Source organism: Columba livia, chromosome 3 (assembly GCF_036013475.1).
Source record: "Columba livia isolate bColLiv1 breed racing homer chromosome 3, bColLiv1.pat.W.v2, whole genome shotgun sequence".
Lineage (NCBI taxonomy): Eukaryota > Metazoa > Chordata > Aves > Columbiformes > Columbidae > Columba > Columba livia.
The window spans coordinates 47,456,741-47,470,015 of NC_088604.1; the positions used below are offsets into that span (position 1 = coordinate 47,456,741).

Sequence of the window (13,275 nt, forward strand, 5' to 3'; positions counted from 1 at the left end):
CAGATGCATGTCACACCTAAGGGGGATGAAGGCCGAGAAAGCCATTCCCAGCCAAGGGTTCAATCAAAAACTTTGGTCTCCAACACTAATAACTGCAGCAGGGATGAAATTATGCTTCCACTCCACATAGTGGCCAGCAGCCCCTGCAGGGCCAAGCCACAGAAAAAGCCCCTCTGCCCCAGCCTGAACACTTGCTTGCACACCAGGCATGGAGGGAGACAAGGAGCAATGGTGCCATCTCCTGACTTCTGCAAGACAACCGCTCCATCTCACCGGCTGGAGCGGGCTCAGCTGCCACCCTCAAGCAAAAGTCATCGGTGAGAAAGCCATTAACATCAATTGCATATAATAAAATTTTATACAAATGTCCAAGTCCAGTAGATTAGATTTTTTTTTCCATAGCTAAAAGAGCAGTAAAGATATCTGTCTCTACATAAGCTATGTTTGCATACTCCGTTTCCTTAATTCAACAGATAAAATAAAATCAGTCACTATCCAAATTCACTGTAATTATCTTTTTTCTCTTGGCAAGCAATATTTTTAGTCAATATGCATGCATAGTCATACTATAGCATAGCTATTTTTTAAATTACATATGCCAGAGTAGTTTATAGATTTTAATTAGCCAGGGAGTTGGATAGCCATCAGCAGTCAGGAGCTGTATGTTGTTTGTATATAAACTCAGTAGAGAAACTTCCCCGCACAGCATCTGCTCGTACGACCGAGGAGGGGCAGACCCTCTCCAGCAGCCAAACCCTGGTACGGTTTGGAGCCTGTTGAACAGCGATTGTGATCCGAGGGCTCAAACACCACGGCTCTTTGGTTAGAGGAGAGAAGGGGTGCCTGAGTGGAAGAGGGCACTTCAGTGATGAGTGTGGATTTGGGGACCTAAATGCAGCGCTCCACTTACCAAAGACCTGAAGGATGGGCATGAGAGATGGGTGTCACTCCTCTGTCAGGTTAGCAAAATGCCACGTCCGACACTGGTTGCGGGGGCCAGTTTCTGCCCGGGGCATGCCATGCACATCCCAAACTGGAGCCAATACACATATGCTTCTCCATAAACATGTCAGAGGTCGGTGATGGCTGTGAGAGACATGGGAAGCCCTCAGCATGCCCAGGAGCAGAGCCCTGGGGCAGGGCTGTCCTGCCACTGGACTGAAATGCAGCTGTGCAGCCACCCAGGCAGCTGTGGCACGAACACACACATTTGCCTTGCTAACAAGCGGACACCAGCCACATCTCTTGGACATACAACACTTTAAACAAGCAAATAATTAAAAAAAAAAAAAAAACTAGCAGAGATCAGAAATACATCCCAGTTTCATAATTCATTTAGCTTCTGAGGATGACCTATATCTGTTTGTTGGGGTTTTTTTAATCAGTGGCAGGGGAAGTACTTCAGTGTAGTTTAGCCCCAAAGTAACCCAAAGCTTCATGAAATCCAGAATCTCAGGACATGCTCTGTTGTTATTCATCCACATGTTAATCTGCAATGACTTGTCAGAACCTGTCAAAGGTGAGCAATTAGTTGACCTAGCAAAGGAGGTGCAAACTTTACTGCTCCATGCCAGAGACGGGACAAATGTTCTTTCCGGCCGTGGAATAGATGCCAACAAAAAAAAGAAAAAAAAAAAGAAAACCAAAACATACTTCCCAGTCATTATCTGAGGTAGCTGATTAATTGCTCACATACTAAACTTCAGGAATCATATTGTCATTATAGTAAAACTAATCTAATTTTAGTGGTGATATTTTTAAAATAAAAGGCTTGATTTTAGGTTTTCCGTGTATTTTCTCTACTATTTTGACACTTCCATCATTTCTGAGGCTGGCATGATGTGCATACCAAAAAACCTTGCTTGTGTCTAACCAGCTGAGTTATTTTATTATTGTCTAGCCTACAACCTTGCATCTACAGGGACCTGGATTACAAAGGCTGGTGTCAGCCTTCGTGTTCGTTCCATTGTAATATTTAACACTCCGCACTTACATAAAAATTCAAAGCAGCGTTGTGATTAATTGCTGTCACTCCTACGAGTCTCCCTGGCTCACATTTGACCGAGAAGGCCACGCTTCCCTTTCAAGAGATGCCGGGGTTTGAACAATCTAGTTCTATTTTTTTGTTTTAATTGGCTTTTAGCAGCGAGCACGGGAGCTGCGGTGCCGGGGAGGGCTGGCCGGGCAGCTCGTGCCGACCTGCGGCTGCTGCCTAGCACTGACGTCCTGCTGACATCTCACACAAGGCACCTCCAGCAATGGCCTTTGGAGGGAAAGGTTGGAGACACAGCCGGCTGGCTTCAGTGTTAATGCTGCAAGGGCGCAATGGACTGGACAAACTAAGTTGCTTTCATCAAAAAAAAGAAGAAAGAAAACAAAATTCCCTCTACTCTGCTCTGGTGAGACCCCAACTGGAGTCCTGTGTCCAGCTCTGGAGCCCTCAGTACAGGAAATACGTGGACTTGTTGGAGATCATCCAGAGGATGCCACCAAGATGATCAGATGGCTGGAACACCTCCCATATTAGGACAGGCTGAAAGAGCTGGGGTTGTTCAGCCTGGAGAAGAGAAGGCTCCAGACAAACCTTATTGTGACCTTTCAGTACTTAAAAGGGGCCTATAAGAAAGATGGGGACAGACTTCTTAGCAGGGCCTGTTGTGATAGGACAAGGGGTAATGGTTTTAAACTAAGGGAGGGGAGATTCAGGCTAGACATGAGGAAGAGATTTTTTACAATGAGGGTGGTGAAACACTGGCACAGGTTGCCCAGAGAGGTGGTAGATGCCCCATCCCTGCAGACATTCCAGGCCAGGCTGGACGGGGCTCTGAGCAACCTGATCTAGTTGAAGATGTCCCTGCTCATTGCAGGGGGTTGGACTAGATGTCCTTGAAAGGTCCCTTCCAACTCAAACTATTCTATGATTCTATAATACCAAATATATATATTTTTAGCCCCCTGCTTCTGTTGAGTTTATGATGCAGATGGTCGCCCTGGCCTCGCCACCCACCCCCTTCTCTTGTTTTAGTGCTTGGCTTGTCTCCTTGCTTCCAGAGTGCTTGATGCAGTACCCTGTCTGTTGCTGTGTGACCAGCAGAGACAGCACTGGTGTCACCACAGTGGGGACAAAGTCATGGGATGAGGACCAGCAGCATCCAACACCCACTTTCTGAAAGCAACAGCCCCTTAGGTGGTGGGGGCCCATCGTCCTGACTTCCACAGGTACCAGGCAAAAATACCTACGGGAGAAGAGATCCTTCACTCATTCAAAGCAGCCTGACCCCTTACACAGGGAGCCAGGGGCAGACGGTCTCTTGGGGGCACAGGACAGTGGGACAAGCTAGTGACATGGGTCACTTGCACCCCACTGCGAGCTCTGTCCACAGCTGCTCTGCCAGATTGCCTTTAAGTTTTATAAGCTTACTGAGAGATGGGCCAGACATTTTAAAGGCAGGTTTTGCCATGAAATGGAGGGCTTGTGCATAGAAGTCTCAGTATTTTAAATCCCCAGTAACTTGTAGTGTACATACTATATATTAAATGTGAATTTGAATGTAAAATATAATGAGACGGCTTTTCATCATCTGAATGAACTATTCAGCCCTGATTGCTATGCAGGAGGTAAAAAAAAAAAAAAAAAAAGGGAATGAAATACACCTAACAAATCTACATCAGCAGGGAACCATAAAAAGATACAACTGAGATAAAACCTTATCGAGATAAAACCTTATGTGAGAAAGTTAACTGCAAAGAGTAAATCCTCACAGCTTTAGGCAGAAGTACCTGTGGGCAGCAGTGCCGTCTGCCACGTGACATTTAAGAGAAGTTAACGATGTGAGGTTGCTCAGATTGTCTTGCGATGTGAAACTGCCACTCCTGTGCTGTTCATGGGACCCAGAGAGCAACGGGCTCTCCTGCATCTGAATTGATCTGAAGGGACCTGCACAGCTGGGCAGCCCGGATGGATCAAATGCCTCGTGCAAAACAAAGCAAGAACAATCACATTTCATCTGTTCTTTTCAAGTGATCGCAGTGATTGTCACCTGGGCCTCCAAATCTCACCACCCTGTCACGGACAGTGTATATTTTACAGCCATTATAACCTAATTTCAGCTAATGTGATTTACACACAGTAATTAATGGAGCTTCAGCTGTCAGGAAATTAGTCATTCAACTGGAGTTTAATTTACTGCACATGCATACATTAGAAAGCACAAATTCTATAGTTTTCATCCAGGCATGGAGAAAGGCTTGTGTGCTGGCAAGGAAAAAATAAAACACCCAATAAACAATACACCACTGGCCTTCCACAGCTCACATTCTCTTGAGGGGCCTCCTTGATGGGAGGATGGCACACAAATAAATCCAGGCATCTCCATGTGGATGCTTGGAGGTACGAAAGCAAAAACCCTGCTGTCCCTGCTATCCCGTTTCCCAGCTGTGGGAAACATCAGCCTGGAGTGCCAGTGGGTACAGCCTGATCCCTGCATATGTTTGGGGTGTGTATCCATTGGAGAGAGCAGAGTGGGTTGATCGGGTATGATGGTACAGGGCATAAAGTCTACAAAAGATGCCGTATCTGTGGCATACATGTGAACAACTCCAGTGCTGGAAAACCATACATAAAAGCCGGGATAACCTTCCACAGCAAGGACAGCATTTTGTTTTCAGCCACCTGAAGTTAAAGCTGACTCCATTCCAGCCTCATCTTTGGAGCATCTAATAACTGTGCCCAAGCAAAGCCCAAATCAACACCTGGGTGATCCTCACTGGCCTGTGTGGGACTGAAAACACCTCAGTGGCATTGGGTCCCTCCTGGCTCGGGGGCTGCCCTGCAGGAGATACCTGCAAGATGTGCAGCTTTTCTAGGGTTTCTTCCCAGAATGCCTCTGGCTTTGTGCCATGATTCACCTATCTGTGTTTCTTGCATAAAAAGAAAAGCACACATACCTTATTTTAAAGGTGGACAAATTGAAAGCAAATGCAGTAAATTAAAAACAAATACAGCCTCCTTTCTGCTATTAAATTCCGCAATGTAACTGTAATATCTTCCCTGTTTAATAATTAGAGCATTGTCCTGGTTTCGGCTGGGACAGAGCTGATTTTTTTTCCTAATAGCTGGTGTAGTGCTGTGTTTTGGATTTAGAATCAGAATAATGTTGATAACACACAGATGTTTTAGCTGTTTCTAAGTAGTCAAGGACTTTTCAGCTTCTCACACCGTGCCAGGTGCACAAGCAGCTGTGAGGGGGCACAGCCAGGGCAGCCGACCCAAACTGACCAAAGGGATATTCCACACCATATGGCATCAGGATCAGTATATAAAGCTGAGGAAGAAGAAGGAAAGGAAGGGGAGGACATTCAGAGTGATGGCGTTTGTCTTCCCGAGTAACCATTACATGTAATGAAGCCCGGCTTTCCTGGGGATGGCTGAACACCCGTCTGCCCATGGGAAGTGATGAATGAACCCCTTGTTTCACTTTGCTTGCATGGGCAGCTTTTGCTTTGCCTATTAAACTGTCTTTATCTCAACCCACAAGTTTTATCACTTTTACCCTTCCAATTCTCTCCCCCCATCCCACAGGGGAAGAGTGAGCAAGCACCCACAGTGGTGCTTCATTTCCAGCTGGGGTTAAGCCATGGCAAGCATATATGTGGAAGGCTTATATGCAGTGAAAGGCTGAAAATGCTTCCTGATTTGGCACACATTTCAAATAAAATTCTGGTAGAGTATATGCAATTTGGCTTAAAAATATTATCATTAGCTTTATAATCTATTGTACTAATTAGATTTATTAATAGGTTTAGTTGCCAGTAACAGTTCCATTATTTAACTGAATAATAAATATAAATACATGTGGCAGAAAATTATTTCTGTCACCTAAATAGTGTCTTTGTGGGCTCAAATTGCATCTTGAAACAAAACATTGACATGAAGGAAACAAAGTGGAAGCCATAAACATCACTCAGATGTACAGTGTGTACAAATTTGGTATTCTGTCTGGAGTGCAATACTGTTCAATACTGAGCACAAGTCACCCAAAGGTCTCTCTTCTATTTGTTCCCCGATCTGCTAAGGCTCCAACATAGCACAGCCAACAACACACCTGCTCACCTTACTGAACAGAAGTGAGTTTAAGCCCAGGCTTTACCTCTAACCCAGCACTCAGGGGCTCTGCCAAGTCTTTGACAAACCGTAAGAGAAGAGAGGGCCATTGCCCTGTGCAGATTTTAGAGACAATACTGCCAGGGATTTTTAAAATGTGTCTCTGCACAGAATGTAAAACTCGAGTGACCAGAGCATGCTGCAGATTCTGGCAGCTGCCTGCGAGGCACCCCAGGTGCCCCGTAAATCAGTTCTTCAAGGCATGGGCATCCTCACGGTAGAACCACTTACACATCTCACTTCACAGAACTTAAAATACAGCCGAACTGGAGATACCTTCACAATGTCCACCTTTATGCAAACTTTTCCAAAAACTAATGCAAAGCAACTTTAAAGGCTCAAAATGGACTCATTAGCACCCCAGTTCCTGCTACAAAAGAAAGCTCTACCTTTCTTTCTCTGACAGATTTTTATGTTTAAATAATAATTAATAATAATAATAATAATAATAATAATAATAGAAATAATAATTCCAATCATAAAAGGGGTTTCCTTCAGCTGCTTTTTAAATGAAGAGTCAACAAGGTGCTTGGAGGAAAAAAGCCCACAGATAAACAAATACAAAAATAGGGAGAATGCACACGTAACAGTAGCGTTTGCTTAAAAGAAAAGAAATAGAGAAAAGGAACGTCCATCTTATGCCTTCCTCCTCCAGAAAGTGGGAAGACAAAACCAAACCTACAGCTCAAAATACACCAGTTATCCACTGGAAGAATCCCGGGGTTTCCTGACTAAATCCGTGCCCCTGTCTCCCTCTGCTGAGTATGGCGGGAACTGCAGCCGCTTACTTGGCAAAGCACTTTCTTCTCTAGAGCTTAGGGATTTTCCCACTGACAAGACTTTTGCAACTTAGAGTTTACCAGTTTTTCGCAGAACCGTAACTTTGTAGTCATCCTGCAGCAGACCAGGAAAAAAAAAAAAAAGTGAAGTTTCCTTTAATATTAACCGAACACTTGGCAACATTTTTGGAGGGCAGAAGGGTTAAGTCATTTTACAAGAACAACAAAAAAAATTTGCGCTTTTATAACTTGTTCCTTTTACATGCACATATCAACTTCAAATGTATCTGATATTTCAACAAGCAGTGCTTACCTGTTCCAAAAGTAACTCATGGTACTTCCATCTGGTAACCATGAGCGTCCAAGCCGGGCCAGGAGGAGCAGGGCCAGTTGCGCTGCGTTCCCCTCCTGGTTAATCCAGCCAAATGCAATTTCTTCCAAGTGGCTTCTGCAAGTCCTGAAGGTATTTGGAGCATCTCTGCTGGGGTGGACAGTCATCTGTGCACATACCTGCTCAGATCTAGAACAAAAGGCTACCAGCAGGAATGTGACAGTGGAAGGGCAAAAATTAATTTATTGACGCTGAAACAGTCCTAGATGCTTCCAAATGACATTGGGGTCACTATTGAACAGGGGGTGCAGCAGAAAAGTAGATTCTGTTTCTATAACTTTTTTTACTCTCTAGTTACTCTTCCAGAGTTTCAGAAGAGTGAGATATAAAAATCAGTTGAATTAATTCCTAAATCCCATCAAAAAGCAAGACACCCACAACAGCAAACACAAAAAGTTGGCTCTTCCTGTATATTTTTACCCATCCCAGTAACTCTTAATTGAGACAGCTATTGAATCTTTGAATGACAAACCAAATTGTTCTTCAAAAACCGGTTATTAACGGTCACATCACATGACAGACCAACTAACAGTTCAGTAATATAGTAACACTCTTAGTAAGAGTTGAGCATTTGCAGTTGGTGGTTTTAATTGCATGAAACTCTTAAATACATCCTGAGCCCCATTTTTGCATCTGTCTTGGAAGGTGTTGCAAGATGGTGCACAACTACATAGCTGACATTTTGAGGAGAGAAAGCTTCAACATGCTCTCTTCACATTATGACTGTTGCCAATACCAGTGCTATTCTTTTCCTTGCATCTTCTATTAAGTTGCCCTGACTACACGGGAGACCCACATTTGATGAACTATTAAATTTAGCCATTGTTAGCTCACCAAAATGATCATTGGTTTGCAGTGTTTCAATGTAAATCTGTCAGCTACAATCTTTAAGAAAATAACTCAATGTTCACACCAAGGACATGATTTTTTTTTTTTAATCACTTCTATGCACTTACATCTTTCAAGTATACACCTTGGGTTTTAATAGTAAAATTCAGGGATCAGGAGTCAGAGCACTCTCCCTTCCCCATGCTCTTATTAACAATCATATCTCCTAACGATGATCACTTCCCAACTTCAACAACTGCAGCAGTTCACTATGAATTGTGGCAGAAGAATTCAAGTTTAGCCTTCATTTTGCCTACCTCATGAAAAGGAGTCCAGTGACTCTTCCTCAAGTACTTCTCTCATCTGTGCAGTATTTGGCTTCAACACCTATGGAATGCAACTAGTGCGTTTTGATATTTCTCTGCTGTATTTTGCAAATAGAAACTGGAGTTAAAAGGTGTCAAGTGTACAAGCCATCTAATCTAAACCTCATCTCCATTCTTGAGTTTGACACTGACACTGCTTATGCTTCACAAGAGTTTTCCCTGGATTGTATGCACTTCAGAAGCACTTTGAAAAATAACAGTGATCTCATTTAGAACACTTTCACATTTTATTTGCAACTATTGCAATTACAAAGAATATAACAACATAAATTTGCATTTAAAGTGGCAACCCTTTCTAATAAACAAGGTCACAAATTAGTGTGCAACTATTCTGGCTTCGGGCAATTTTCATAGGATGCAAATTTTCCTGCCTGATGATTTGTCTGAAATATAGAAATTCAACTTTTAATCACTTTCACTTGCTTTATTTAGAGGAAGAAAAAGAAAAAATCCATCCATCACTTTTGTCAAGTAACACAATACACTAACAGCCCTGATCTTCTCCTCCCTGAATTTATTATCTAATTAGACTTGTCCTTTTAAATCACTGTCTTCTTTAGAGCCCTACAGGAGACTGAGGTAAAAAACAACTCAGAGATGCACACTAATACAAATAGCCATCAAATTGTCCAGTTTATTGATGGGAATTCAAAATTTATACAAAACATGCCCTCTTTGCATGTCATATTTAACCTTTAAAATGTTTCTGACAGCGTCAGGTAGATTCAGAGTTAAGAATATACTTCAGCTTTCAGGATGTACCTTTCATAAAGGTATTACACAAACTTATGTTACACATGGTCCCAAAACTGCCTTCAGACATTTTGTTTATCAAAAGACTCAGATCTTCTGCTGACCTGATTAAATAAAGGCTTAAAAATGTTTTAAGCCATTAGTAAGTACCCTATGGCAGAATCAAGAAAGTTTATGATTTCCATTATAATCTTGGGCATAAAAAGGCAACAGTCCTAAAAAAAGCAGCCCTCCAGAATACATGAAATGTGGCAATGGGTGTGATGCCAATTTATAATGATTTTGTGAAGTTGAACAGATTTTTAATGTTATCAATGATGTGAGCATTATCACAGCAAAATATTTAATGAATACCACAGAACCAATCAAGTTTTAAAGTTGAGCAGATGTTGTTTCAATCAACAGAGATTTGCAATGTCAAATATACCAAAATGTTTTCTAAAATAAATTCCTAATGCAGAAAAATTGATTTAAAGTTTGTTCCTAGCTAATAGTACCTTTTATGTAAATTGGACCCTAAACTGGACCCTGACAATACATAGCCCACACTTTCAGACATTTATAATAAAAAAGCTTTTATTTTCAATTGAAACAAATGCACCATCCTGCACTTGAAGGCTATAATGAGCCATAAGCATATTCCAAGGTGTATCAATGGCAACAGATTTGTTTCACCTCCACTGAGAAGTTATAATAATGCACTCTTAATTGGTAAAGAAAAATTAAACTCAGCCTTCTCAAAGCTTCTGTACTGTGTTTCTTGGTTATTGTACAGTTCCACAGTCAGACCATGAGTTTGCAGTGTGTGCAGATATTGTAGTCAATCAACAGTATTGTTTAATCATCATCATCCTCCTCCTCCTCTTCCTCCTCAAAACTGTCTTCAAAGCCCTCGCTGTCTTCCTGGTCCTCATCACCTTCTATTGCTGTATCCCATTGTGGATGATTTTCTGGCACTGGTTTTGCTTCATGAACTTCCAGCTGTAATTGCATAAACAAAAAGAAAGAAAAGGGGGTGATGTGGGGGGGAAGTGTTACAGACAATACACACCAATTTGTGAAAAACAAACAAAACCAAAACAAACAAAAATAATTAGAAAAAAAAAAAACAACACAAAAACACCTGCTTCAAGAAACAGCATGCCAGATTTTTGTCATTAACTGGTTGTAACTAGGACTAAAGGCAGGGAAATAGCATTGCAGACTTCAAGGTATAAATGCAGAGCCAGACACACTACAAAAATTGAATGAATATGAGAAGACGTCTATTAAAATATGCAGGCACTGGAAAGCACCGCAAACTTTAGTCCCATTTAATCCATCATAAAATTGTCACTACTGACATCATGCAGAAATCGCTTACAAGTCTCTCCGTGCCACTGTTTTCAAAACAGAACAGCTTGAATTCTTAAAGATGACAGGACTCCTAGGGTGTTAATAGTCATATGAAGTAGCTTTCAATATAATACAAATACTTAACAGAAACATCACCTTCAATGGTTTAATCTGGTCCAATCCCATATATGAATCCGATCTTAAATAAACCGTGTACTGATAGTTTCCAGGCTTGCCTGGTGCTGGGAACTTCAGCTCTACCTACAAAACAGAACTCATGCCGTAAGTTCTTACTGCTTTCAAGTGACACATTAGAACAAGTACTCTATAATAAGCAATAAAAACTACTACAGAATAATCTTTTTTATATTTACAAGTGACACTTATCTGAAAATCGACATAATAAAATAACCACAGAAAAGAGACAGAATACCCAAGCACAATACATTCCATGAAAGATAAATAATCGAGTCACACTTTTTTCTGAATTAGACCAAAGCACCCCTTTAAAGTACACAATCTCACCCTGTTGTATGCTTCCCTAAATCTCAAAAACCCAAACAGGTTAAAATCTTTAGTATGCTGAAAATATTAGCTTAACTCTATTACTTGAAATTGAACATGAAAATTCAGTTTGCAAGAAAAAAAATACATCAAATCTAGATTTTTCAGAAGAGCAAAGAACACAGCCAAAGGTTACAGTCTCAGAGAAGAGCACATGAGCCAAGACTAATTAATTTGTCACAACCTCTGCTTTACAGAAAAAGAACACTTAGTATTTCTCACACATTTGAATAACTTTAAGAATTTTCATTGTGTACGAATACTGGTTTTCATCAGCTCTTGATATCGGGGAAAAAAACATTCTGCAAAGAAACTTGAAAGTCTTCTTAAATTATATTTTCTTTCTCCATTATCCATTTTCACAGTTAAAAGGTTCCCCTCTACTTCTATCAGGACAGCAAAATTTGTTTTCTGTCTTAAGAGATAAGTATGAAAAAGAGATCTAAATGTATTTGCATACCAGAAGACACTTTAGTACAGTGTTGTAATACCACAAAAGAAAATTCTTCAAGTACTTTACCTCTTCTTTATCTTTTAGTGTACAAACGTGATACGGCATACATATTAGCATCTGCTCCTTCCGATCTGCAATATATAGCCACCACCATTCTTGTTTTTCCTTTCATAAAAGAAAAAATACAAAAAAGGGATTATTGAAGTCATAAAAAAATTATGCCCATGCACTTTATAAACAGGTAATTACGTTTCACTGGTCCCTTTAATACGGAGAGAAAGGAAGCAGGTTTGGTTTTGTTTTAAGCTCTTGGATGCGTGTTAATATATAGTGTATATAATGCACACTGAAAGCAAAGAGGTTACCACAAATAACTGTTGGTCTCCAAAGGCTTCATTCCATATATTCGGCCTAAGCTACCACATAAGACATGGAACTGCTCTGAAGAACTGTGTCCACTGATGATTAACAAGCAACTTCATCTAATTTATACCACCTTGGGTTCTTCAACTGAAATCCAGCCTGGATAAAAAGGTCAGCATATAAAGCAAGGCATGGCAAAACACAGACAAAGCACTATGCTGTTATGTTTGCTGTTTTTATGTACTGTTTTGCTCCACTTCTTCTCTCCCCCTCCAAAACGCAGGAATCTGCTGAAAGTCAGAATCCAGACATACTGAGATTTCACTTCAAGGAAGCCCGAACCGCAGGCAATATCGATTTTTGTAAAGGATACCCAACATCTGCTGCCTGTCACACAGAGCTCTCTAAAGAGCTACAGGTCTCAAAGGTTTCACCACTGCAGGCACTGAAGCAGAGTTCCTAAACTAAATGAAATTAAAGGCAAGCTGTTCTTCAGAAGAGACAGCAACACTGTACAAAAATAAGAGTTTATCCCTCAATTTGAGTTGGATTTTTAAGACTGTGGTGCAGTTCAGCAGCATAGACAGAACCACTCTCAAACGGGAAAGACTCCAGCTCTTCAACATCAATGCTCTTCATTTAACCACTTCTTGGTAAACCCTCTGGCACACATTTCAGGTAAAATCCAGCTTTGTTTTAATAGAACCTGAAACCTTTCTGTTGCAAAGAGGTTGGTTTAGTACTGCAGTCATTACCCTTAGGTAAGAAAATGGGAAAAATCCACATGTTTTAGACAAGCTACATGTCAGATTGCTGAACTGTATTCCAAAACAATTTTTACCCAACCCTCATAGTCTGGTAACTGATCACATAGACTGGAACCCAAAAGAGTGCACACAAGAATCACGGAATCACAGAATGTTAGGGATTGGAAAGGACCTCAAAAGATCATCTAGTCCAATCCCCCTGCCGGAGCAGGAACACCTAGATGAGGTTACACAGGAATGTGTCCAGGAGGGTTTTGAATGTCTCCAGAGAAGGAGACTCCACAACCTCCCTGGGCAGCCTGTTCCAGTGCTCTGTCACCCTCACTGTGAAGAAGTTTCTTCTCATATTTAAGTGGAACCTCTTGTGTTCCAGTTTGAACCCATTACCCCTTTTCTTATCATTGGTTGTCACCAAGAAGAGCCTGGCTCCATCCTCATGACACTCACCCTTTACATACTTGTAAACATTAATAAGGTCACCCCTCAGTCTCC

General features: G+C 41.3%; 1 protein-coding gene across 1 annotated transcript in view; it reads right to left on the reverse strand.

Moving 5' to 3' along the window:
* Positions 1 to 8,755: 8,755 nt before the first annotated feature.
* The window catches only part of SEC63 (SEC63 homolog, protein translocation regulator), a 60,568-nt gene continuing 56,048 nt past the window's right edge, over positions 8,756 to 13,275 (reverse strand). Inside the window, exons 19-21 of the mRNA XM_065056642.1 lie at positions 11,720 to 11,818; positions 10,792 to 10,896; positions 8,756 to 10,281 (exon numbers count right to left, since the gene is read on the reverse strand). Coding sequence (XP_064912714.1) covers positions 10,138 to 10,281; positions 10,792 to 10,896; positions 11,720 to 11,818 — 348 coding nt within the window. The 3' untranslated portion in view covers positions 8,756 to 10,137. The remainder of the gene's footprint in view (positions 10,282 to 10,791; positions 10,897 to 11,719; positions 11,819 to 13,275) is intronic.